The sequence below is a fragment of the Dermochelys coriacea genome, chromosome 3 (genome assembly GCF_009764565.3).
Source record: "Dermochelys coriacea isolate rDerCor1 chromosome 3, rDerCor1.pri.v4, whole genome shotgun sequence".
Taxonomy (NCBI): domain Eukaryota; kingdom Metazoa; phylum Chordata; order Testudines; family Dermochelyidae; genus Dermochelys; species Dermochelys coriacea.
Window position 1 is genome coordinate 84,650,893 of NC_050070.1, and position 24,455 is coordinate 84,675,347.

General features: G+C 42.8%; 2 protein-coding genes across 23 annotated transcripts in view; both read right to left on the reverse strand.

The window, feature by feature from the left end:
* Nucleotides 1-12,532, reverse strand: part of ZBTB24 (zinc finger and BTB domain containing 24) — a 35,192-nt gene extending 22,660 nt beyond the window's left edge. For 7 of the 21 annotated variants that reach the window (XR_006279906.1, XR_006279905.1, XM_043510810.1 and 4 more), the window contains exons 1-6: nucleotides 12,104-12,503; nucleotides 8,080-9,070; nucleotides 7,446-7,613; nucleotides 7,156-7,239; nucleotides 6,537-6,620; nucleotides 3,520-3,601 (exon numbers count right to left, since the gene is read on the reverse strand). Coding sequence is in view for 19 of the 21 variants with exons in the window: in XM_043510810.1 (XP_043366745.1) it covers nucleotides 3,520-3,601; nucleotides 6,537-6,620; nucleotides 7,156-7,239; nucleotides 7,446-7,613; nucleotides 8,080-9,043 (1,382 nt within the window). In the remaining 2 variants the exon portion in view is untranslated. Of the gene's footprint in view, nucleotides 1-1,899; nucleotides 1,939-3,131; nucleotides 3,365-3,519; nucleotides 3,602-6,536; nucleotides 6,701-7,155; nucleotides 7,240-7,445; nucleotides 7,634-8,079; nucleotides 9,071-9,450; nucleotides 9,744-11,958 lie in introns of those variants that run through there. The other 14 variants (XM_043510798.1, XM_043510799.1, XM_043510797.1 and 11 more) reach the window with 11 other exon arrangements.
* Nucleotides 12,533-13,461: 929 nt separating this feature from the next.
* The window catches only part of AK9 (adenylate kinase 9), a 217,787-nt gene continuing 206,793 nt past the window's right edge, over nucleotides 13,462-24,455 (reverse strand). The window contains exon 40 of one of the 2 annotated variants that reach the window (XM_038394087.2): nucleotides 13,462-14,138. In XM_038394087.2, the coding sequence (XP_038250015.1) occupies nucleotides 13,936-14,138 (203 nt within the window). In that variant the 3' untranslated portion in view covers nucleotides 13,462-13,935. The remainder of the gene's footprint in view (nucleotides 14,139-24,455) is intronic. The other variant, XM_043510793.1, reaches the window with a different exon arrangement.

Here is a 24,455-nt window from a genome sequence, read left to right on the forward strand (position 1 = left end):
GCTGTAGCTCACGAAAGCTTATGCTCTAATAAATTTGTTAGTCTCTAAGGTGCCACAAGTACTGCTTTTCTTTTTTCTAAAATCTAAGACACTTTATCACCCCAAGTCTATCTACAATAAGCCTTCCCCCAGCTCTCTGCCTAATTTTCCCCACAATTTATTGCATTTTTTGTTTTAAAAGCAGAATTCAAATTAAACAATGTATAATTTAACACACATTTGAAAATACTGTAAAGAACATATTTGAAATAAACTGGTCAGACTACACACAGGAAATCCTAAAAATTTCATTTTTGAGGTTTTAATTCCAAAACAAGCACTAATATCTGAACACCATAAGATTACAACAAGTCATTATAATCTATATCAAACACTTAAGGCCAAATGTAATAGTCTGCATTTTACATAAACCGGTATTATGTTCAGAAACTCTGCTATAGACTTACTACAGGGGTTAATTTAAGGAACTGTCTCAACAGAAGCTATACAAGAAAATGATCAAACAGTTATGATTGTAGTAACTTGCTTCTGCTCTCACAGAGAAGCCTATAGTAGAAATTTTTTGGTATCACTATTTGTTTAGTGCTGACAGTATACTCAATGCTATAAAATACACAAAAATAAAGACAGCCTCTGCCCTATATTAGATGGAATCTCTCCAAGCTTTCCAAAGGAATTCGACAAGCTTTAAAGCAAAAGATATCTGAACCTTCATAACATTTACCCATGCAGTAATTAAGTACAAAATTAGAAATTGTGCATCCATCATCTGAACAGTGATGCAAGTTTATTAAAATTAATCCAGCACATTGTGTTTTTAAAGTGAAAAAACATAAAAGCAGATTGATGTCATGATACATAGCATATATTTCAGGTGGAAGGGCTGATACCTCAAATTAACGAGGGATCTGTGATAACCAAGAATACATGACTTTTAAAACACAGGTGTACAGTACTCCTCACTTAACATTATAGTTAGGTTTCTGAAAAGTGCTACTTTAAGTGAAACGATGTTAAGCGAATCCAATTTCCCCATGAGAATTAATGTAAATAGGGGATATGGTTCCAGGGAAAAAATTTTTGCCAGACGAAAGACATTATATACATATACAGTATTAGTTATAAATAATTATAAACAACCAACTTAATACTGTATTCACCAATAATGATTGTGAAGCTTGGTTGAGACAGTGGTGTAGCGGGGTTGGGGCACAGGGGCTTGCTCCAACCCCACTCCAGCCACCCAGCTCTCTTACTGGGGAGCGGGGTCGGGGCATAGGGGCTTGCCCCGTTTCACCTGCTTGCCCACTCCCTGACAGGAGCGCTGGGTGGGCCAAACAACCTTATAACGGAACATTGCACGACTTTAAACAAGCATGTTTTGTAATAGATCAATAACCTAATAACGAAACAGTGTTAACCGGGACAACTTCAAGTGAGGCGTCAGTGTACTCATTTTGTTTAATTTTTTTTCTTCCTCTTTAGGAGGGAGAGAGAGAGAGAGAGAGATCTACAAATACAACAAGAGAAACTGACTATAGTGAAACTGCTTATGCACAATGTTGTCAAATATACCAAATAAAACTGAAAAGAATTTTTTCCCCTCTGTGAACTAATCTCTCAGCTACAGAAATCGTAGGTGTTACTTGTAATACTGTACTAGGAAAGAAACCGCATCTATTCTAAAGAATGCAACCTAAATCACTGGCTTAAAACTTACTGGGGTTTTCTGTAGAACCTAAACGCTTCCCAGATAAATTAAAACTACATGAGAAGTTCACTAGTGTACTTTAGAGACTTTCCTACTCTCCTCTGGTTAAATCATCATCATCACCATCACCACCACATCAATTATTGTCATAAACATACAGCTAAGGGTATCCTAGAATTCCTCCTTACCTGTAAGGGGTTAAGAAGCTCAAATAACCTGGTTGGCACCTGACCAAAAGGACGAATAGAGAAAGAAGATACTTTCAAATGGGGGAGAGAGAGGCTTTGTTTGTGCTCTGTGTTCTCTGGGGAAGCAGAGAAGCATCAGGTCAGAAAACTCCTTCTCCTAAAATGAGTCTCAATATTGCAAAAAGAATAAGTAAACAAGGCAAGGCATGTTAGATTATCTTTTGTTTTTAGCTTGTGAATTTTCCCTCTGGTTAGAGCAGTGGTTCTCAACTCCGGTCCACCGCTTGTTCAGGGAAAGCCCCTGGCAGGCTGGGCAGGTTTGTTTACCTGCCGCGTCCACAGGTTCAGTCGATCACAGCTCCCACTGGTCGCAGTTTGCCGCACCAGGCCAACGGGAGTTGCGGGAAGCAGCGGCCAGCACATCCCTCGGCCTGCGCTGCTTCCCACAGCCCCCATCGGCTGGGATGGCAAACCGCGGCCAGTGGGAGCCGCGATCAATCGAACCTGCGGACGCCGCAGGTAAACAAAACTGGCCCAGCCCGCCAGGGGCTTTCCCTGAACAAGCGGTGGACCAGAGTTGAGAACCACTGGCTCAGAGGGAGGTTTATCCCTGTTTTTTGTAACTTTAAAGTTTTGCCTAGAGGGGAATCCTTTGGTGTTTTGAATCTGATTACCCTGTAAAGTTACCTTCCATCCTGATTTTACAGAGGTGCTTCTTTTACTTTTTTCCCCCTTTATTATAAAGTTCTGTTTTTTAAGAATCTGGTTTACCTATTTGGTTGGTATATTATTCTCAAGCCTCCCCAGGAAAGGGAGTGAAGGGGCTTGGGGGGATATTTTAGGGAACAGAAACTCCAAGTGGTCCTTTTCCTGAATCTAACTCACTTGGTGGTGGTAGCAGTACCCACCAAAGACAAGGAAGGATTTGTGCCTTGGGGAAGTTTTTAACCTAAGCTGGTAGAAATAAGCTTAGGGGGTCTTTCATGCGCGTCCCCACATTTGTACCCTACAGTTCAGAGTGGGGAGGGAACCTTGACAATTATAGTGGAAATGCTCTGTCAGAGAGGAGAGCCTTACAGCATGCCTAGATTAGTTATCATAATACTACCTACTAACACTTCAAAATGTAAAAGCCACCATGAAAATACGATACACGACTCATTCATTGATTAATTTCCTCATTAAAATCTGCAAAATTTTACACTGATTCAAATATGCTGTACAAAAGTGGGTTAATAAATTGTAATAAAAAACAAATACATGCTATTCACAGCATTTAGTAATCAATCAGTACCCACACATCAAGTACGTGCAACTAAGGAGCAATGGTTACTAGAGTCATTGGATAACCAATATACTATATCTACTGGATTAAAAGTTGCATATCAGAGATTCACTCAATTTAATAAAAATCATGCACGTCTTGGGTAGTGTAAAGATGCTCATTCTGTAATAAGGTAACAACCTGTTAAATAGAGAGAACCAATCATTATATTACTGTATATTTCTCTAAACAAAAGTTCACTGTTTTAATGATTATTTTATTTTTGACATTTTTAAACCTGTTAAAACTTCCTAAATAAATAGCTTTAAAAAATAAAATGCAAAACTATACTGTACCTGTGGATTCTTATGTGAGTCTGAAGAGAACTTTTTGCTGTGAATGACTTGCCACAGATTTCACAAGTAAATGGCTTCTCACCTAAAAAAAAACAATAGTTTGATGTACATTCGTAAGTTATAATTACTCTATCAATCAATACCACCACCACCAAGCTCTTATATAGTACTTTTCATCAGTACATTTCAAAGCACTTTAAGTATCATTAGCTACATATTACAGATCGGGAAACTGAGGGAAAGCAGTGAACTGACTTGCTCAAGGTCACCCAGGTGGTCAGTGGCTGAGCCTGGAATAGAACCCAGGTCTCCAGAGTCCTGTGCTTTATCCAATAGGTCAGACTAACTGCTCATAATTACATTAAGTTCTAAGAAATCACCACTGTGCACACTAACAAGTGTAAAAGCAAGTTCATGCTTGCTAATTCAGGAATAAAGGAAGTTAAATTCTTATGCTTCTAGTGTAAGAAAGCATGGCTTTCCAAGAGGCTGCATTCCAGCTAGACCATAACACACCTTGATCACAGTGAAGCAGTATCAACTCCAGGGAATACAATGGAACTTTAGTGAACAGGAGTTTGGGTAAATTGGGATTTTACTGTGTACTGAATTCTTCTTCTTACACGGAGCTAGCCAGAAGGATTAAATGCAGTGATAAAAAGCTATATAGTAGCAAGGCAATGTCACAAACTGACAAAGCAAAGAAAGTGAACCGAAAGTAACATAACATTTCTCTGTAGTGCCTAGATTGGGGAGGACAAACTATGGCCCGTGGGCTGGATCCAGCCCGTCAGGGCTTTCAATCTGGCCCGCAGGATTGCCAGCCCCAGGCGCCACTGCTGGACATGTTGGCCACTTCCAGGAGCAGCGCAGGGCCAGGGCAGGCAGGCAGCCTGCCTTAGCCTCGCTGCGCACCGATGCCACCCTGGAGCCACTCGAGATAAACGGCGCCGGACCGGAGCCTGCACCCCGACTGCCTGCCGTACCCTGCAACCCTCCTGTACCCCAACCCGCTGCCCTGAGCCCCTTCCTGCACCCCATACCTGTCCTGCGCCCCAACCCCTTGCCTCAGCCCTACATAGAAATTTTCCCACCCAAATGCAGCCCTCGGGTGAAAAGTTTGGCCTAGATATTTCTAGACACGTAATGTGTCACGGATCATCATATAGTGATCCACATTCCCATCACTATCTAGGCACAACAAAGCAAACTGAAGACTAAGTAGAAGAAAATTTTCAGAAACTTTAAACTTAATATTGAATTTCCATGCTTGTCAGCTTTTAAAAAGCCTAAAAAAACCCCAAACCAAAACAAAGAGTGAGGTAACCAACTTCCACCATGCACAAGTTTTCAGAAATGTTATTACAGCAAGACACTACATTCAACACCAAAACCAGCGGTTGTTATTTTTTTCTTGTTCTTTTCACCTTTGGAGAAGGGCTAAATCGATCAGTTTACCTCTCTCAGCTGCTATTTCTGACGCCTAGCCTGCCATTTCTGGAGACAGCACTAAAAAAATCTCTCAAATACATTGTTTTTAACCTGACCTTGATACTATGCCTCTTCCTCTTACTTCTCACTACACTCATCCCCTTGCTATATTTACAGTGCTATAGCACCCACTAACAACTGAAGTGCTACCAACAAGTCTTACTCTAACAGCACACCATGCTGTCCTATACAGAAAATGCAAAGGCCACAATCATGCAAATGAAAATAATCCCTGCATATATCTTTCTCTAAACATGAGAAAGCAAGCACTGACTCAATAACACAGACTACACATATGTAGGGAATTGCAAAAAGCAAATGTTTAAGGGTATCATTTAAAAAAGCAATTTCTCTGTCAAAGATAGAGAAACTATGAGAAGTTATACAAATCTGAAGTTGCATAGTATGTTTTCATTTTTCTATCATTTTAAATTATTTTACAATGGAAAATTTTGCAAATCTAATCCTTCACAATCAAGATTTAAAGATGAATTACAAAGACTTTGCTACATTTAAAACATGGTTTGTAAAATTCCAGAAAAAGGGGGAAAAAAAGAGTAATAATATTAACAGCAGATTCCAATTTAAAGGTATAATTAGCACGGTATTTTAAATTACTTTCCCGTTACTCCAAGGGAGAGAAAAACTTGATAAAAACTCACAAGTGCCATAAGGGTTTGAAATTCATTACATTACAACATTTTTATTCTCATTGTTTATGGTATTTGTGATGTCATTGGTAGAGAAAGCAGGAAGTCCAAAACTGAGATTTCTAAGGATCTTGAGGTAGTATAGAATCTAATTTTGTTCAAGAAAGCACAAAATACTTTAGAATAATAGTATATACTTTTTCCCTTTTGGAATTCTTACAAGAGAATTATAATGATTTTAAAAGTCACCTTTCAAACATGACCTTCAACATGAATTACTTTCTTGAAAGGTTATGTTTAACCAGGAGGGGAGAGTCAGTCTGCCTCAGCTTGCCCTCCGACTCTCCAAGCAACATACACCCTATGTATTTCAAATTACATTCCCCATCTCAAAGTCTATTAAAACATATTAAAACATAATAAAACAATTACTAAAACATAATAAAAAAAAACTTTTACTGGTCAACAGGGTTCACTAATAATCCATCCCTCAAGACCTCTGGGAGCACGCTTCTCTCTTCTTGGGTTGCAGTGAATAGGTTCCTAACACCACTCGGCTCTCCATCAGCATGACCCAGTCCTCACCCAGGATTGTACCACTGAAGAGCCTCCCAGCACTTTCTGAAGGTCTCCCTCTGTGAGGAAAGCAGCCCATCTTGTAGTAGGTATTGCTTTTAGGCTGCCTCCTCATGACCCTCTATTTTACACTGGTTACAAATACCTGTGGCCATTCCTAGGGGGTATACCTCCTCACTGGGAGCAGGACATCACTGCACACCCAATGGACGTCTCCCTGCCAACCAGGGATGGGGTAGGTGAACAACCTACAAGTTGGTCTTAGCATTCCTTGAAAGAACAATGGTGTGTAGTATATACCTGTATGTGTTCTTAGATGTTTCTTTAACTGAGCTGCATCCATGAATTTGCGATGACACTGGTTACATTCCGGCAATGAATGGCCTTGTCGCAATAATAAAAAACAGTGTCAGTGCATAAGTGATCCCCTATATTTCTTCAGTGATCTTTGTTAAAGCACTTCCCTGTAAAATAACCACTTTAATATAATATATAAAGACAACAATGATTCATTAGTTATTCCTGTTGCTGCACATCTCTAGAAACGGCAGCATTATTCTATTCCATTTCCCCAGTTAATTCGTTCACTGAAGAAAGGACGCTGGTTGTTTTAACTCCTACCTCTATCACCTTCCTTTTGGAGCTTTGTGATTTCTTAATTCCTCTCCACTTACATGCCTATTATCCAACCACCATCTTTCTAGAACAAGATTAGTTGGGACTCCTTATAAAGCTATCAATACCATTCAGCCAGAGGAGTAGTAAAAAAACACAAAGCACAATATTAACAGACAGTGATGGTACGACTTTTACTACTCATCTCTGGTAATCAGGTGACAGCCTAACAGATCATGAGATGGGAGGGAAGGGGGAGAAAGCCAGGCAACCCGCCCGTCCTCCCCCACCAGCCTTGTTATACCTGTGTGCACTCGGTAATGACTCTTCAGTTGTCTCTTTTGGCTAAAATACTTTCCACACTGATCACACGTAAAAGCCTTCTGTCCTGTAATAAAAATTAATATCCCTGAAGATAAATAATTAAATTACAAAAATTAAGCTAAAACATAACCAACATTTCTGTACAACTTAGCTACCTTATAGCATAAGAGTCTAACACTTACTTTAAAAAGAAAATACTGAGCAGAAATGTTTGTTTTGAAATGTCTAATACTTAGTATAGCTAGATTATATTTGTCTTTGATTACTTACCTGTGTGTAGGCTCATATGTTCCAAAAGAGAATGTTTTGTTGTTAAAGCTTTACTACAGACAGTACAGGTATATGGTCGCTCTCCAGTATGCATCCGCTCATGAACCTGAAGAGAGTGCTTCTGGGAAAAGCCTTTACCACATTCATTGCATTTAAAAGGGCGTTCTCCTAAAAGTAAAGCGCCAAGACTGTAAATAGCAAAGAGTTATTGCTAATAAATTTCTAAGTAAATATTCTAAGTTGATAGCAAGTTGCATTACAGAACATTATCACCATTAAAAAATGAATTTTCAGTAGGCCAGGAGGATTAATACAGACAAAAACCTAAGCTCCCTTACAGCAATCATTAAAAATCAATCATTTTATAAATATCATTGGATAGGCACTGCCAATATCCAATTTAATATTTTTTCATTGGAAAAATTAAACTAGATAGCAATCAATGTGCAAACTACAAAGATTATCTCTGAAGGTGAGAATTAAGTAAAATAGTAGAAACAAAATCTTGGTGATCCACCCCCCCCCCCACACACACAATACCACGATATAAAGCAACATTTGAATAATTATAATGCAAACCAATTGTAACCAGTTACCATACCCTAACCCAAAAAAGGTAGTCTTTTATGCCTACCTGTATGACTTCTCTGATGAATAGCTAAAAAGTGATTATATTTAAACACTTTGCCACATTCTTTGCAACAAGCTTCAGAACCTGTGCGTTTTCTTTTTCTATCAGTTCTCTTTGTCAATACTTTTCCATCTTCATCACCAACAAGTTTATAATCTTTTAGCTTGATAGACCTCCGTATCCTACGTTTGCTATAACGACTCTGATTGCTCTGTATTCCTTGAGATTTAGGATCATAATTCTCATCCTTCTCAGCCGATAGATCTACAGCAGCTTCTGAACCACAGGCTGGCTCAGTTTCTTCCACTTCTTTCCTTACTGGAACTTGTTCACTGGCAACAGTTTCTTCCGCTGCAACTTTTTTCATAAAATTTTGTTTATTTTGCACTGAATTGTTCTCTCTTAGCTGCACATCTTCAACAGAAGTTGTCCCAAATTTTTCCTCTTGAGCATTCTTGACTTTTCTTGGTCTTCCTCGTTTTCGCTTTGGTGGATCTCCATTTTTCTTGTCATTTGCAAAGACAACTACTGAAGCACCACTACTAGACGTGAGAGGATTATTTGGGCTATGGTTGGTCTGATAATCTGCATGTGCCCATACTAAATCATTCACTTTTAGGAGCTGTGCAGTTGCCAATATTTGTTCCATACTTTTTTCATTGGAATGGAGATAACCTGTGTAGATAAATTCCAGTAGTGCACCAAAAGTGTCTGCAACCATTCCCTCCAACATATAAATTGACTGGCTTATCTCTCCCTCATCTACAAACATCATTGAAAAGTACTCGCTGCTGGCAGCAAGTAAAGCTTTGTGGGCTCTGAAGTGCACATCCTCTACTATTAAAGTGATATCACAAAGAAAATTCTTTTTCCTTTGTTCTGCAAAATTAGCTAGAATGGTATCTCTGTGAGCCTTGGAGTGGATAACAAGCAGCTTCTCTGGAGAGTCAGTAATTACTTCTGCCATTTTTACTGCAAACAGGAAAAGAGTTACCTACAAGAGTAAAATGGTATTATTGAAAAAAGAAACATTTTTAGAGATCTGCATTATAAAAAATAAAATATTACCGCTTACTCCATAACTAAGGAATTTCTGCAGCAAAACTGAAGCTTCTGACCTAGTTGTAAAAAGTCAATCCTGACATATACTTTTTCCCTTCAAATAAAGCAAAGTTTTTAAATACTTAAGAACAGCTATAAAAATTTTCTGAAATGGAAATTATTTTTGACTATTATTTATTTAGTACCAATGTGCCTCATGCTGTTCAGTACCCAAAATGGCTGCCCCATCTGAAACGAATGTCTTTTGGAACTCAAAAAAAGATAGTGGAAAGGAAACAAAAGTTAGTTATTAGCTTTCACTTTCACAAATACCTTAGTTAGGGTTATGATGGGACTTCTATTAGAACCTAGGACGATATCGTGGCCCACTGAAGTCAATAGCGAAACTCCTATGGTGCAGCAGATGGATAGCTCAGTGGTTTGAGCATTGGCCTGCTAAACCCAGGGTTACAAATTCAATCCCTGAGGGGGCCATTTAGGGATCTGGGGAAAAAACTAGGGACTAATCCTGCTTTGAACAGGGGGTTGGACTAGATCCTGAGGTCCCTTCCAATCCTGGTATTTTATGATTCAAGAAGGGCATGGTTTCACATGCTAACTTCTGAAAAATTCTTTCAAACCTTTCCCTGCATATTCTTAGTCCAGAGGTCATTGTGAAAGAAACAGCACTAACAAGTGGTAAAAAAAGCTGCCAGCGCCTTGCTTATATGATGGTTGCTACCTATATAAACACCAGTTCTGCTAAGAAAGTGGTAGTAACCTTTGTGATTTATGTTTTTTTGTAAAATTCTGTATTGCAAGCATAGTCTAAAAGAATGAAATTAAATGCAAAAATAAAGCAGCTACTTTTAGGAAACAAACAAAACAGCATGCTTAAGCACAAAGTGGTCAGGGAAGGCAACAATTATGTTTTGTACAGTAACAACTGTAATTTGCCCATATATAATATATTAGTGACCTGTGTGATATTAATAAAAATAGTTAAGTTTCATATAAGAAAAGTAAAATAAGGTTACATGTTTAAACAATTGCCAAGGAATTCAAATTTATGGTTCTCGTAACAACATTAACTCACAGAAGCTGCACATGGCTTGTAGGTATTTAGGTACTGTATACATTCATAGCAACACAATCGTATCATTACTTTTCAGGCTGCAAGATCCTAACAATATTTGTTGTTTTTTTTTTAAAAAAAACATACTCTAGGGAGGTTATATAAAATAGGAATGCACACTAATATGATCTGAGTTGTAGCCATATCGGACCCAGAATATTAGAGAGACAAGATGGGTGATATAATTATCTTCTATTGGACCAACCTCTGTTGGTGAGAGAGATACGCTTTCGAGCTACACAGAGCTCTTCTTCAGGCCTGGGAAAGGTACGCAGAGCATTACAGCTAAATACAAGATCTAACAGCCAGTTTAGCACAAGTAGTTAGCACATATTCTACCTGTTCAATCTTGTATTAAGCTGTGACACCCTGAAAATCTTTCCCAGACATGAAGAAGAGCTCTAGGTAACTCGAAAGAATCTCTCTCACCAAGAGAAGTTGGTCCAATAAAAGATATTACCTGGCCTACTTTGTCTCTCTAATATGATCAGACAAATTTTGGTCCATGCAGTATTTGCTGATGGTCTGCAGAGAGCTGTCTAATCACATGTTGCTAGTTTCTCCTCATTGACAGCTGTTAAAATGTTTTAGGACAGCTAAAAATAATAAAAAATAAAAATATCCAGCGTGTGGATATTTTAAATATAAAAAATGTTTGTAATTGTAACACAGATTTGCATGACTGCCACCTGGGAGAAGTTCCTTTCCAGGCTTGTGAATAGGAGGGGATGATGGTCCACAAGACATTATCTGTATAAAAATGGGTACCGTGAAAAAAGTTTGAGAACATCTGAAGTACAAGATTTACCACGGAGTCAAAGAGCTAATAGGGTCTCTAAATATCAAATAACCAGAAAGGGAGCTAGATGAGCACTAAACAGCACATTGAAGACTCAAGGATCAGAGCTCAATGGCAGGTGCAGACTAAGATAATACACTTTTGGCATCTGTTTGTTTTTTTTTTTAAAAATTGAGGCTGAATTATTCATTTTAACTTTTATATCAAATCCCACCTAAAAGGAAAAAAAAACCCAAACATTCTCTGAAACAATGAGCAGTTTATCAAGAGGATCTTGGCTAGGAGATTTTAATTGCAGGTATTTGAGCAGGGCTCTGGGAACCAGGACTCCAGGGTTTTACACTCAGCTTCTGGTCCTGGTTTACCCTAATCCTGAGCAAATCACACTTTTCCACACCTCAGTTCCCCATTTATAGAAGGGGCGGGGGGGGGCACAAGCCCCATAAAGCTGTTGGGAGGAGTGGTACGCACACAGCAGCCTGAAGCTGTCAGTCTCCCCATGAGGTAAAGTGCTATGTGGGCCAACACAAGCAGGGGCTGTGGTCCCCACGTTACAGCGCGATGGGGGGCCATGCACACAGGCCGGCTCTAGTGTATGTTATAGACCGCTAAGACAAGGGGCTATCTCGGACTCTGTGGAGAAGAGGGTCCCGCTGAGTGTGTGTATGTGGGGGGGTCATGCTGTGGGGAGGAGGGTCGCCCTTCGGGGCGTGGGGGAGGGAAGAGGGGATCCGGCCAGGGTGTGGGGAGGAGGCTCGGGACCCTCCTTGGCCCCGAAAGCTGCCATCTCCGTGCAGCTGCAGCGCTCCAGCGAGCCGCCTCTCGCCATCGCCCCCTTCCAAGCTGCCAGGCCAGACCATCCGCCCGGCGGCCAGTGGGTTTCTAGCCCCTCAGCCCAGCGACCCACCCGGCCCGGAGCAGCCCCAGGAATCGGGGAGAGCTTCCTACCGGGGGTGAGATAAGTCCCTCACAGACTCTCGCGGCCCGTCCGGGAGACCTGCTCCCGCAGCCCGGGGAGGCCGCCCCGGCTTGGCACGGCGGGGCTCACTCACCAGCTGCAGCCGCAGGCAGCGTTCAGGGAGGGCGCGCGCGCGCTCGGCCGGGCCGGGCCGGGCCGGGCCGGGCCCGGCTCGGAGGGGCACGAACCTGCGTCACGGCGCGGAACCGCCCGCACGTCCCGCTCAGCCGTTCCGGCAGCAGCAAATCGGCCGGGGCCTCGAGAAGGCTCCGAGCGCCGCCAGCACAAGCCCCGCCTCCTCCGCCAACGTGCCTCAGCCGCCCGCCTCCTCCCCTCGCGCACGGGCCCAAAGGCGGGGACTCCTCTAGAAAGCGGCCCGCGGCGGAGGAGGCCCTGCACTTCCGGTCAGGAGCTGCGGCACCGGAGGCGACGGCGCGTGTCCCTGGGCAGGCACCAGCTGGGGGGCGTGGCCTGCGTGTGTCCCGGGCCGGCTCGGAACTCGGGCAAGGCGCGCGCCCCCTCTCCCACGTTGGTCAGCGTTCCACTGACTGACACGTTCCGGTGCGCGCGCGCGCGCGCGCTTCCCCCTCCTTGCGCCGCTGGGTTGTGGGAGCGGCCTTCCTCTGGCTTGGCCCCGCGTCGGTCTTCGCTCGCCTGGGCGCGCGGGTCTCTGCCACGCAGCCTACATCGATCCTCACCTTGTAACCGGCTCCCTGTGTTAGGCTGCATTCGCAGAAAGAAAAGGAGGACTTGCGGCAGTTTAGACGCTAACGAATTTAGTTGAGCATAAGCTTTCGTGAGCTACAGCTCACTTCATCATCGCCTTCTGCCAGAGAACGGGTCGCTCGTTCTCTGCACCCGCTCACCGCCCTGCCAGTCTAGTCCCAGAGTTTAGAAAGCTCTTGCTTTATTTAAAACATATTTTTTTAAAAATCAGCAACTCTAGAAAGAAAATGCTTGAAAGGCCCCGGCTAAGAAGCGAGCTGGGCTTTGAGAACTAACTTTTTAAAAGTCCTTCCAAACAGAATGATAAGGGCCCGAGATCAGATGGGTTCTGACTTTTTTTCTGAGATAAAGTTCTTTGAGAATTTTTTAAATATTTTAGTTTCACATTCACACCCTCCTTAAACTGTATTGTATATGTGGCTGTAGAAACATAAAGAACTGGGTAGAAACAATAAAAGGAACAGGAAATAACTGCTGTAGTCAGATGTCATGTCACCTGTAGATACTTGTTTCCAAGAGTGTTCTGCTTGGGTATGTTTAAAACACTGGTATCTTGAAACCCCTTGATTTTTGTTTATAAGGAGACCATTTTCCTTAAAGGTTTTTTAAACATCCTTTGTTTCACTAAATGATTGGTTACATTGTTAATGATCACAAATAGATACAGAACTGGTAAGTATAAAATCTAGAACAAATTAATTTAGTCATGTCTAACTGCCTCTTTCTGTAAACGGTGTGAAAGTAAGTTTAAGCTTGTTCTATTACATGTAATAAGAGGACATTTATTGTACTGATAATGCTGACATACTGAGAGACAGAAAAATGATTATGTGAAAAACAAAATTGTAAAATTCAGTGAAGTTTTCAGAATTTTTAATAATTTTCTTTCAATGCTGATCAAAATATTCCCTACTTTTCAAGATTATAAACATTTCTAAAATATATTGTATATGATATATTAAACTAAATATTTGTTTTTACAATAAACTACATCAAATCTATGCCAGCCAATCATAACTAAATTCTATCTATCAGAGTTTTATCTCTTCATAGAAGTATAACTTTCTTTGTTGACACAGTTACTTTTATGGCTAAATGTTTATGACCAGCTGAAGTACAAAATAAGTAAATTCACCAAGCTAGTCAGAATTCAGTAGTTCAATGAAAATGCCCAATTATTTCATTGTTGCACATTTCAAACTAACCAGAGGTTGGATCAACATCTTTAAGAGACAAAAACATCCGTAATTTGTGATCAAAGTCAATAGGTCTATTTTGAGGTTCTTTGTATTTACGGGTCATTTTGGTACCCAAGTAGGGGATGAGGTCACAGTGATCTATGAACTGCTCCAGTTTCCTCTTGTACTTCTTTCGTACATATTCTGAGCTCCTGGGGTTGTAAGCTGCAAGAAATCAAATATATTAAAATATACCATGTTACATTTATTTTTTTAAATGTATATTGCAATCAATGATATATGGAGTCATATTACAAAGTAAAGACAGAAAGATCAAACCCACACCTTTCCCCCTCAACTAGTGATACTACCACCACAGACTACATCCGGAGGCAACGTGCCCAGATTAAAAAAAAAAAAAAAAGGTTTGGGATGTGATTTTCAGAAATGCAAAGCATTCATAACAAGAATTTAAATAGTCATGGGTGGTCAGCTTTTTGGCCTTTAATGAAAAAAAGCATATTAAAATACATCTTAAATGGCCAAGTGCAAACAAATTTCAGGGCCAAGGACCTTACACTGACAATAATCCCAACCCCACTTCTTCCCCCCAACATTTTCGTATTCAGCCGTGGTGACAGAAAGCAAGAGTATTCTTGTTGAGTGTAATTGTAATGAGGCATAGGGGCAATGGTGGTTTAAGACAGCCACATCTCAGGCCTGTCAGTGCTGTATATATGATAATCCATATCTTGAATGGGACCTAGAACTGGACTGGACTGCATGGGAAACTATGCAATGTGCTATAACAATCTGTTTTACTTAAAAATGTATGCAGCTGCATATGGCACTAACTGAAGCCTCTGAGTGATTTGTAAGCGGAGCACATTACAGCAGTCAAGCTAGTGGGCATGAATAACTATGGTGAGGTAACCTAACTGTTTCCTTTCCATGAGTGACATCTCTCCTAATCTGTGATTTATAGGCAGTGCCTTTTCTGCATAGTTTTTTGGAAGCAGTTCAGCACCGTTACTAGGGAACTCTGAGTTAGACCATACCTATTATTTCTGCCCACCAGAAGATTGCTTCCAAAGCCAGAGAAACACTTAGATGTGATTTTGAAACAAAACCCTAACAATAGAATCAAAACTGGTAGACAAACTAGATGTCATTTCAGTGTGGGCATGTGTTAGACATAAACTCTAATCACCAGCGAGGGTGGATTGTTTCAGATGTTCTGAAAAGAAATGATCAGGTACCAAACTTCCATTCTGGAGTGCAGCATCTCCCACAATCTGTGACTGATGTGTACTAAAACACAACAGTGAAATAGTGAAACACAGGAACAAAGAAGGAAAGAGACAGTGTAGGTAAAAGGGAGGGAGACAGAAATCCAAACTGCTTGAGAAAAAAGATCTAGAAAAATTTACAATGGGACCAACACATAAAGCACCTTCCCACAAAGGGTGTATTTTAAGAGGACAGGAGGTGCACTTAATGTTTAAAGCGATGTTCAAGGATCAAGTGACTACTCTATATGTCTCCTCTGTAGTAGTCAAGGCTCTGTCCAGAAAACGGCTACAGAGTGTGTGGAATGAAGTTTAATCCCTGGAACTGTTTAACAGATGCTACAAAGGTATTAACAATTCAGCACTTCATCCGCATGGCCAGGGAGAATCTGGAGGCCTGTACACTTTGGGAGAAAGTAAATGAACCTTGAGGCTGATTCTGTGAATTAATCTGTATGTCTGAGATCAATTTTTATGTCTCTTTACATGTCCAGATGGTGCCCTAAATTCTCCTTAGGTTGGTAATGGTTTGAGCACAAAGATAGTACAACGATTTCATGAGAAGAGTGGAAAATGTAATGTATTGATTAGAAAGCATGTGGGGATTAGGAAAACCACTTTGTTCTTGTAGAATATATGATATGGTTCTTTCATTGACAGCACGGCGAGCTCTGAAACCTTTCTTGTTGAATTAATAGTCACAAGGAAACAGGTCTTGGTAGAAAGATAAATATTAGAACATATCATAGAAAAAATAGTTACAAACAGGTTCCTTAATTATTGTTCTTTGAAATATGTTGCACAGGTCCTTCCACTCTTGGTATCTGTGCACCCAGCTGTCAGAAACATTTTCCCTCCATGGTATTGGTTGGGCAGCTTTAATTCCCCCAGCTGGCATATGCTGCTGTGTGCAGGTATAACAGGCAGACCCCCCCACACCCAGTTCCTTCTTGCCATAACTTCAATGCAGAGGGGTAGAAGGGCAAGTCAGGGAATAGATATGTTCAGCACATCTTGAAGAACAACAGTTCTGAACATGATAGTACTGTTTTTAATTCTTCAAGTGATTGCACATGTGCATTCCACTCTTGGTGACTCACAAGCCATAGAAAAGGAGGTAGGATTGGATTCTATTTCAATAAAGATTGGAGAACAAATCAACCCACTTTAGCATCATCTGTGGTGTCTTGATCCACAGCACAGTGGGATGCAAATGTGGATCAAGCACCAGATTGCCACTTTACAAATGTCTGCAGCTGGAACTTGTGCCAAAAAGGCCACTGAGTTTGATTGTGACCTTGTCAAATGAGCTGTAATTCTGATGGGCAGAGTGACATTAGCCAATTCATAGTGTATACATATACAGGATGAAATCCAGGAAGAAATTATTTGCGTGGAGACTGACCTCTTACTCTGTCAGCCACTGCTATGAATAACTGGGAAGATTTACAAAAGTGTCTGGTTCTATCTAGGTAAAATGCCAAGGTTATTTTGGTAAGGTATGCTAATGCTCTTCCTCCTGGCTTGTATCCTGCTTGGGGCAGAGAATAGGCATATAAATTGGCTGGTTGACGTGGAAAGAGGAAACCATATTTGGGAGGAACTTCAATTGAGGGCGCAGGCAAATACTGTCCTTAAAAGATTGTATATGGAGATCCCAACATTAATGACCATAACTCCTTTACTCTTCTAGCTGAAGTAATGATCACCAGAAAAGCCACTTTCATTGACAGAAGCAGCAGAGAGAAGGCAGCCAACTATTCAAGTGGGGGACCCATAAATCTTGACAGTAAATAGGGTTAGATTCTATGGGGAACAGCGTACTGCACTTGAGGGTATAATTTGACTAAGCCCTTTAAAACGTCATGAACATGTCATTGGAGAAACAGCGATTGTTGACTGTAGGATGGAATGCTGAAATAGCAGCCAGATATACCTTGATGGAACTAACCGCCAAACCTTGGTATTTAGGTATAATGAGTAGTCCAGAATAAGTTGAACTGAATAACTGGATAATACCCCATATAGATGAGACCAGCTGAACAAATGCCTCCATTTAATCACTCTTGTAGAAGGCTTTCTACTATGTAGCAGGTTTCAGAGTGGCAGCCGTGTTAGTCTGTATTGGCAAAAAGAAAAGGAGTACTTGTGGCACCTTAGAGACTAACAAATTTATTAGAGCATAAGCTTTCGTGAGCTACAGCTCACTTCATCGGATGCATTTGGTGGAAAAAACAGAGGAGAGATTTATATACACACACAGAGAACATGAAACAATGGGTTTATAATACACACTGTAAGGAGAGTGATCACTTAAGATAAGCCATCACCAGCAGCAGGGGGGGGAAAGGAGGAAAACCTTTCATGGTGACAAGCAAGGTAGGCTAATTCCAGCAGTTAACAAGAATATCAGAGGAACAGTGGGGGGTGGGGTGGGGGGGGGGGAGAAATACCATGGGGAAATAGTTTTACTTTGTGTAATGACTCATCCATTCCCAGTCTCTATTCAAGCCTAAATTAATTGTATACAGTTTGCAAATTAATTCCAATTCAGCAGTCTCTCCTTGGAGTCTGTTTTTGAAGCTTTTTTGTTGAAGGATAGCCACCCTCAGGTCTGTAATCGAGTGACCGGAGAGATTGAAGTGTTCTCCAACTGGTTTTTGAATGTTATAATTCTTGACGTCTGATTTGTGTCCATTCATTCTTTTACGTAGAGACTGTCCACTTTGGCCAATGTAAATGCTAGAGGGGCATTGCTGGCACATGATGGCATATATCACATTGGTAGATGCGCAGGTGAACGAGCCTCTGATAGTGTGACTGATGTGATTAGGCCCTATGATGGTATCCCCTGAATAGATATGTGGACAGAGTTGGCAACGGGCTTTGTTGCAAGGATAGGTTCCTGGGTTAGTGGTTCTGTTGTGTGGTGTTTGGTTGCTGGTGAGTATTTGCTTCAGATTGGGGGGCTGTCTGTAAGCAAGGACTGGCCTGTCTCCCAAGATCTGTGAGAGTGATGGGTCGTCCTTCAGGATAGGTTGTAGGTCCTTGATGATGCGTTGGAGAGGTTTTAGTTGGGGGCTGAAGGTGATGGCTAGTGGCGTTCTGTTATTTTCTTTGTTGGGCCTGTCCTGTAGTAGGTGACTTCTGGGTACTCTTCTGGCTCTGTCAATCTGTTTCTTCACTTCAGCAGGTGGGTATTGTAGTTGTAGGTTGGAGTATGAACAAGAGGCTACTAGGCAGCTCTCCAACACCACTTTCTACAAGCCATTACCCTCTGATCTCACTGAGAGTTACCAAAAGAAACTACAGCATTTGCTCAAGAAACTCCCTGAAAAAGCACAAGAACAAATCCGCACAGACACACCCCTAGAACCCCGACCTGGGGTATTCTATCTGCTACCCAAGATCCATAAACCTGGAAATCCTGGACGCCCCATCATCTCAGGCATTGGCACCCTGACAGCAGGATTGTCTGGCTATGTAGACTCCCTCCTCAGGCCCTTCGTTACCAGCACTCCCAGCTATTTTCGAGACACCACTGACTTCCTGAGGAAACTACAGTCCATTGGTGATCTTCCTAAAAACAGCATCCTAGCCACTATGGATGTAGAAGCCCTCTACACCAACATTCCACACAAAGATGGACTACAAGCCGTCAGGAACAGTATCCCCGATACTGTCACGGCTAACCTGGTGGCTGAACTTTGTGACTTTGTCCTCACCCATAACTATTTCACATTTGGTGACAATGTATACCTTCAAATCAGCGGCACTGCGATGGGTACCCGCATGGCCCCACAGTATGCCAACATTTTTATGGCTGACTTAGAACAACGCTTCCTCAGCTCTCGTCCCCTAATGCCCCTACTCTACTTGCGCTACATTGATGACATCTTCATCATCTGGACCCATGGAAAAGAAGCTCTTGAGGAATTCCACCATGATTTCAACAATTTCCATCTCACCATCAACCTCAGCCTGGACCAGTCCACACAAGAGATCCACTTCCTGGACACTACGGTGCTAATAAGCGATGGTCACATAAACACCACCCTATATCGGAAACCTACTGACCGCTATTCCTACCTACATGCCTCTAGCTTTCATCCAGATCATACCACTTGATCCATAGTCTACAGCCAAGCTCTACGATATAACCGCATTTGCTCCAACCCCTCAGACAGAGACAGACACCTACAGGATCTCTATCATGCATTCCTACAACTACAATACTCACCTGCTGAAGTGAAGAAACAGATTGACAGAGCCAGAAGAGTACCCAGAAGTCACCTACTACAGGACAGGCCCAACAAAGAAAATAACAGAACGCCACTAGCCATCACCTTCAGCCCCCAACTAAAACCTCTCCAATGCATCATCAAGGATCTACAACCTATCCTGAAGGACGACCCATCACTCTCACAGATCTTGGGAGACAGGCCAGTCCTTGCTTACAGACAGCCCCCCAGTCTGAAGCAAATACTCACCAGCAACCACACACCACACAACAGAACCACTAACCCAGGAACCTATCCTTGCAACAAAGCCCGTTGCCAACTCTGTCCACATATTTATTCAGGGGATACCATCATAGGGCCTAATCACATCAGCCACACTATCAGAGGCTCGTTCACCTGCGCATCTACCAATGTGATATATGCCATCATGTGCCAGCAATGCCCCTCTGCCATTTACATTGGCCAAACTGGACAGTCTCTACGTAAAAGAATGAATGGACACAAATCAGACGTCAAGAATTATAACATTCAAAAACCAGTTGGAGAACACTTCAATCTCTCTGGTCACTCGATTACAGACCTAGGAGTGGCTATCCTTCAACAAAAAAGCTTCAAAAACAGACTCCAAGGAGAGACTGCTGAATTGGAATTAATTTGCAAACTGGATACAATTAATTTAGGCTTGAATAGAGACTGGGAATGGATGAGTCATTACACAAAGTAAAACTATTTCCCCATGGTATTTCTCCCCCCCACCCCACCGCCCACTGTTCCTCTGATATTCTTGTTAACTGCTGGAATTAGCCTACCTTGCTTGTCACCATGAAAGGTTTTCCTCCTTTCCCCCCCCCCGCTGCTGGTGATGGCTTATCTTAAGTGATCACTCTCCTTACAGTGTGTATGATAAACCCATTGTTTCATGTTCTCTGTGTGTGTATATAAATCTCTCCTCTGTTTTTTCCACCAAATGCAGCCGATGAAGTGAACTGTAGCTCACGAAAGCTTATGCTCTAATAAATTTGTTAGTCTCTAAGGTGCCACAAGTACTCCTTTTCTTTTTACTATGTAGCATGATCTCTTGAATGCCTGTTGAGAAAGCCTGCTCCCTAGTGTCTAGCCTTGGAGCATCCTCGCAGTTAAGTGAAAGGATTATAGGCTTGGGTGAAGAAGGCAACCATGATCCTTGGAGATTATCCAAGTCCAATCGAAGTGAAATTGGAGGTTTCACTGACAGCTCCAGGAGAGTGGAGAACCATGGCTGATGGGCCCATGCTGGGGCTATAAGTTTGACTCTGTCCTGGTCCTGTCTTATTTTTAGCAATACCTGTGGATTAATTGGATTGGTAGAAAAGCGTAGAGGAGTGTAGAGCCTGACCACATCAGTAAAAAGGCTTCTGTCATGGAACCCAGGCTGTGGCCACATAGGGAGCAGAACTGCTGACATTTTCTGTTAGATTTTTTCGCAAATAGGTCTACTGGGGGAAAACCCAACTACTGGAAAATGTGTGTGACCACATCTGAGCAAAGAGATCTTTTGTGGTGACTTGTCAACGATCTGCTCAGGTGGTCTGCCAGGTCGTTCTGTACACCTGGCAGGTAAGATGCTTCTAGATCTACTGAGTTGTCAATACAAAGCTCCCAGAGTAGGGTTGCTCCTTGACAAAGTGAAGAAGAGTGGGCTCCCTACTGTTTGTTGAGGTAAAACATTGCTGCCTTGTTGTCTGTGAGGACTAACAGCCTGCTTCCCCTGATCTGCAATAGAAATACTTGGCATGCCAGACTGACAGCTTTCAGTTCTCCGACACTGATGTGTAAAGCTAAGTTCTCTGAGGACCAAAAACTCTGCGTCTGTAGAGAACCGAGCTGGGTCCTCCACCCCAGGTCAAAGCTTCTGTCACTAGCATGAGAGTTGGTTGTGAGCAGGCAAATAGAACCTCTACACACACATTGGCTGCATCTTTCCTCCAATCTAGGAAGGCAAGGACATGGGAGGGCACTCTTACCATGGAGTCCATGGTGGCTTGGTGAGTCATGGGGGCTTCGCTTGATTGTGGTTTGGCGAGCAGACTGATGCCAGCCAACCCTCCAGAATTCTGAGTGGCAATCTAGTGTGATGAACCACATAGATTCAAGAGGTCATGTGACCCAGAAGCCTCAAACAGTTTTGGGTTGTTGAGACCGGATGAGGCTTCAATCCTATGACACTTGATCAAATTGCCTGGAACTTGGAGTCTGGAAGAAAGGCCTTGGCTTGAGTTTAATCCAGCACAGCCCTGCATGCTTGGGTTGGAAGCAGGATTTAAAAAGCAGCCAGATAGCTCAATGGGGACTGGCAAGCCAGGGAGAAGGACATGCTCTGGGAGCTCCAGAGAAGGATGTGACCTGATCCTGCATCCAGCCAAGGAATGGAGGGGGAGGGAGCTACAGCTCCCAGAGACTGGAAGTAAGGCAGGAAGTCTGGAAGGCAGCATGCCCCAGGGATGGATAGTGGCTGGCTAGGATGCAGAGGGAGGTATAAAGTAACCCCGGGAAGCTGACTTGAGGCTGGCACAGGACACCACAGGGTGGGCTAAGCTGAACCAGCTTCCTAGGGTCATGGGTCAGAACCCGATGCAGTGGGAGAGCCTGGGTTCCCTGAACCCATTAGACAGGGCTGCTGCTTGGCAACTGATCCCAAGAACTGTACCCATTAGGTAGGGCTGCCACTTGTGGACTGCATCCACTGGACGAGGATGTCACTAGAGATGAACCCTTGGATGTAATGGCCGCGTGGGGCCCTAACTACTAGGTGGGAGATGCTGCCACCTACCCACAAGCCCCTATAAACTCTATTCTTTGGATTTGGGAGAGGAGAGATTTTTCAGTGTTGATTAACAGTCCCAGAGCATTGAGCACTGAGCACTGACTGTTGACTCAGGGTAACACTGCTCTGCACTTGCTGTTTGGACTTGCCCTTGACAAGCCAGTCTATGCAGGGATAAACCTGCAGTCCCGATCTTCGAAGGAATGCAGCTACAACTGCTATGGCCTTTGTAAAGACCCTGGGAGCTGCTGTCAGGCCAAAAGGTAGTACAGTGAACTAGCAATGGTTTTGATTTATCAGAAATCGGAGGTACTTCCTGTGAGCTTCACTGATTGCCAAATGGAAGTAGGCATCATTTAAGTTGATGATGACATACCAGTTCCCAGCATTCAAGGAAGGGATAATAGAAGCTAGGGTGACCATGTGGAACTTTATCCTTTTTAAGAATTTGTTGAGTTGATGCTTTTGGAATTAGGAATGTCAGAAATAAAACCCCTTCCCTCTAAGACCATATGGAACCTTGTCCTTTGCTCACAAAAGAAGAGTGAGTGAACTTCCTGGACAAGGTATTTCTCATGAGAGTGGTCCCTGAAGAGGGAGGGAGGGTAGAAGCAAACTGGAGCTTATATCCCACTTCCACAATGCACGAGACCCACTGGTCCAAAGTAATCCGGGACGAAGCACTGCAGAAGTGGGACAGATGGTTTGCGAAGGGGAAAGGGTTTGGGTCTGGAGAGATGGGGACTGATGTGCTGACTTGGACTGGCCCATCAAAATGGCTGCTTTGCAGTTCCGGGTGTCCTGAGGGGGCCCAGAGCTAGAGCAGCAGGAGGGGGAGGCTTATGCCTATAACTAAGGCTAAGATTTTGTCATGGTTATTTTTAGTAAAAGCCATGGACAGGTCATGGGCAATAAACACAAATTCATGGAAGCTGTGACCTTTTTGTGACTTTTGCTGCTGCATCTCCATGGTTTCCCCCACCACCCAGCGGCTGGGAGCTGTGGGGTTCCCCCTCCACCCATGGTGGCTGGGAGCTGCAGGGTGACCATATTTCCCAAAGAGAAAATGAGACACCCCAGCTGCTCACCCAAGGCATCCCCCTCTCCCCATGTGAGGCTGTCACTGGAACCTTGAGGAGATCCCCCTCAGGAGTCTGTCACCTGTCACTGGAACCCTGCCAAGGCCCCACTGGGCTGTCAGCTCCAGAGTCCTGCAGCCCCTGGGGCTGAAGCAGAGGATGTCATGGGGTCTCTGGAAGTCACGGATTCCATGACCTCCATGACATAAATGTAGCCTTACCTATAACACCTGGACCACTCTTTTGATAGGTCCTGTCCAGGAGAAGGAGCAGAACAGTGGTGTGTCTGATGTGGCTAATAGTGCTTCCTGACAGGACAGGAGTGTAGAGACCTAGGGAATCCAGGATAGTTCTAGTGTCCTTAAGTGCATGGACCTTGCTGTCTGTCTGGTCTGAGAATAGAGAAGGATCCTCAAATGCTAAGTCCTAGATAGTGCTCTGTACTTCACAGGGAAGATCAGAAGACCATAGCCAGGATGATCTACTCATGGCCACGGTAGAAGGCATGGTTCTAGCTGTCGAGTCTGCTGTGTCCAGCCCCACCTGCAGTGATGTTTGCGTGACTAGTCTTCCCTCATTGACTAGGGAAGAGAACTCTTGTCTAGTGTTCTCTGGAAGTAGCTCTTTGAACTTTTCCATGGAGCCCCATACATTAAAATTATACAGTCCCAGCAGAATCTGTTGGTTAGCGATACACAGCTGCAAACTCCCTGTTGAATAAATTTTTCTGCCAAATACATTCATCTTTTTAGTGTCCTTTGAGTTAGGCATGGCAGCCTGATGCCCTTGACACACTCTCTCTCATTAGCTGCTGTCATGACTAATGAGCCTGGTGACAGGTGAGTATAGAGGCATATCATATTTGATATGATAGGGCATATCATATTTTCTTTCTGCCCTTTTTGAGGTAGGAGATAGTGAAGGAGCCAGCTACAGAGCCTTTCTAGGCTCTACTATTAATTTGTTAATTGCAGAGCTACCTTAGAGGGAACCACTGATGATAAAAAGTCAACCAGATGATGTGAAGATTCCCTGACCTCTTCAACCTATATACACCTAAGTCTTCAGCCATCTCTTTAGCAACTCCTGGTAAACTTCAAAGTCATTAGGAGGAGGTGAAATTGTTTGTG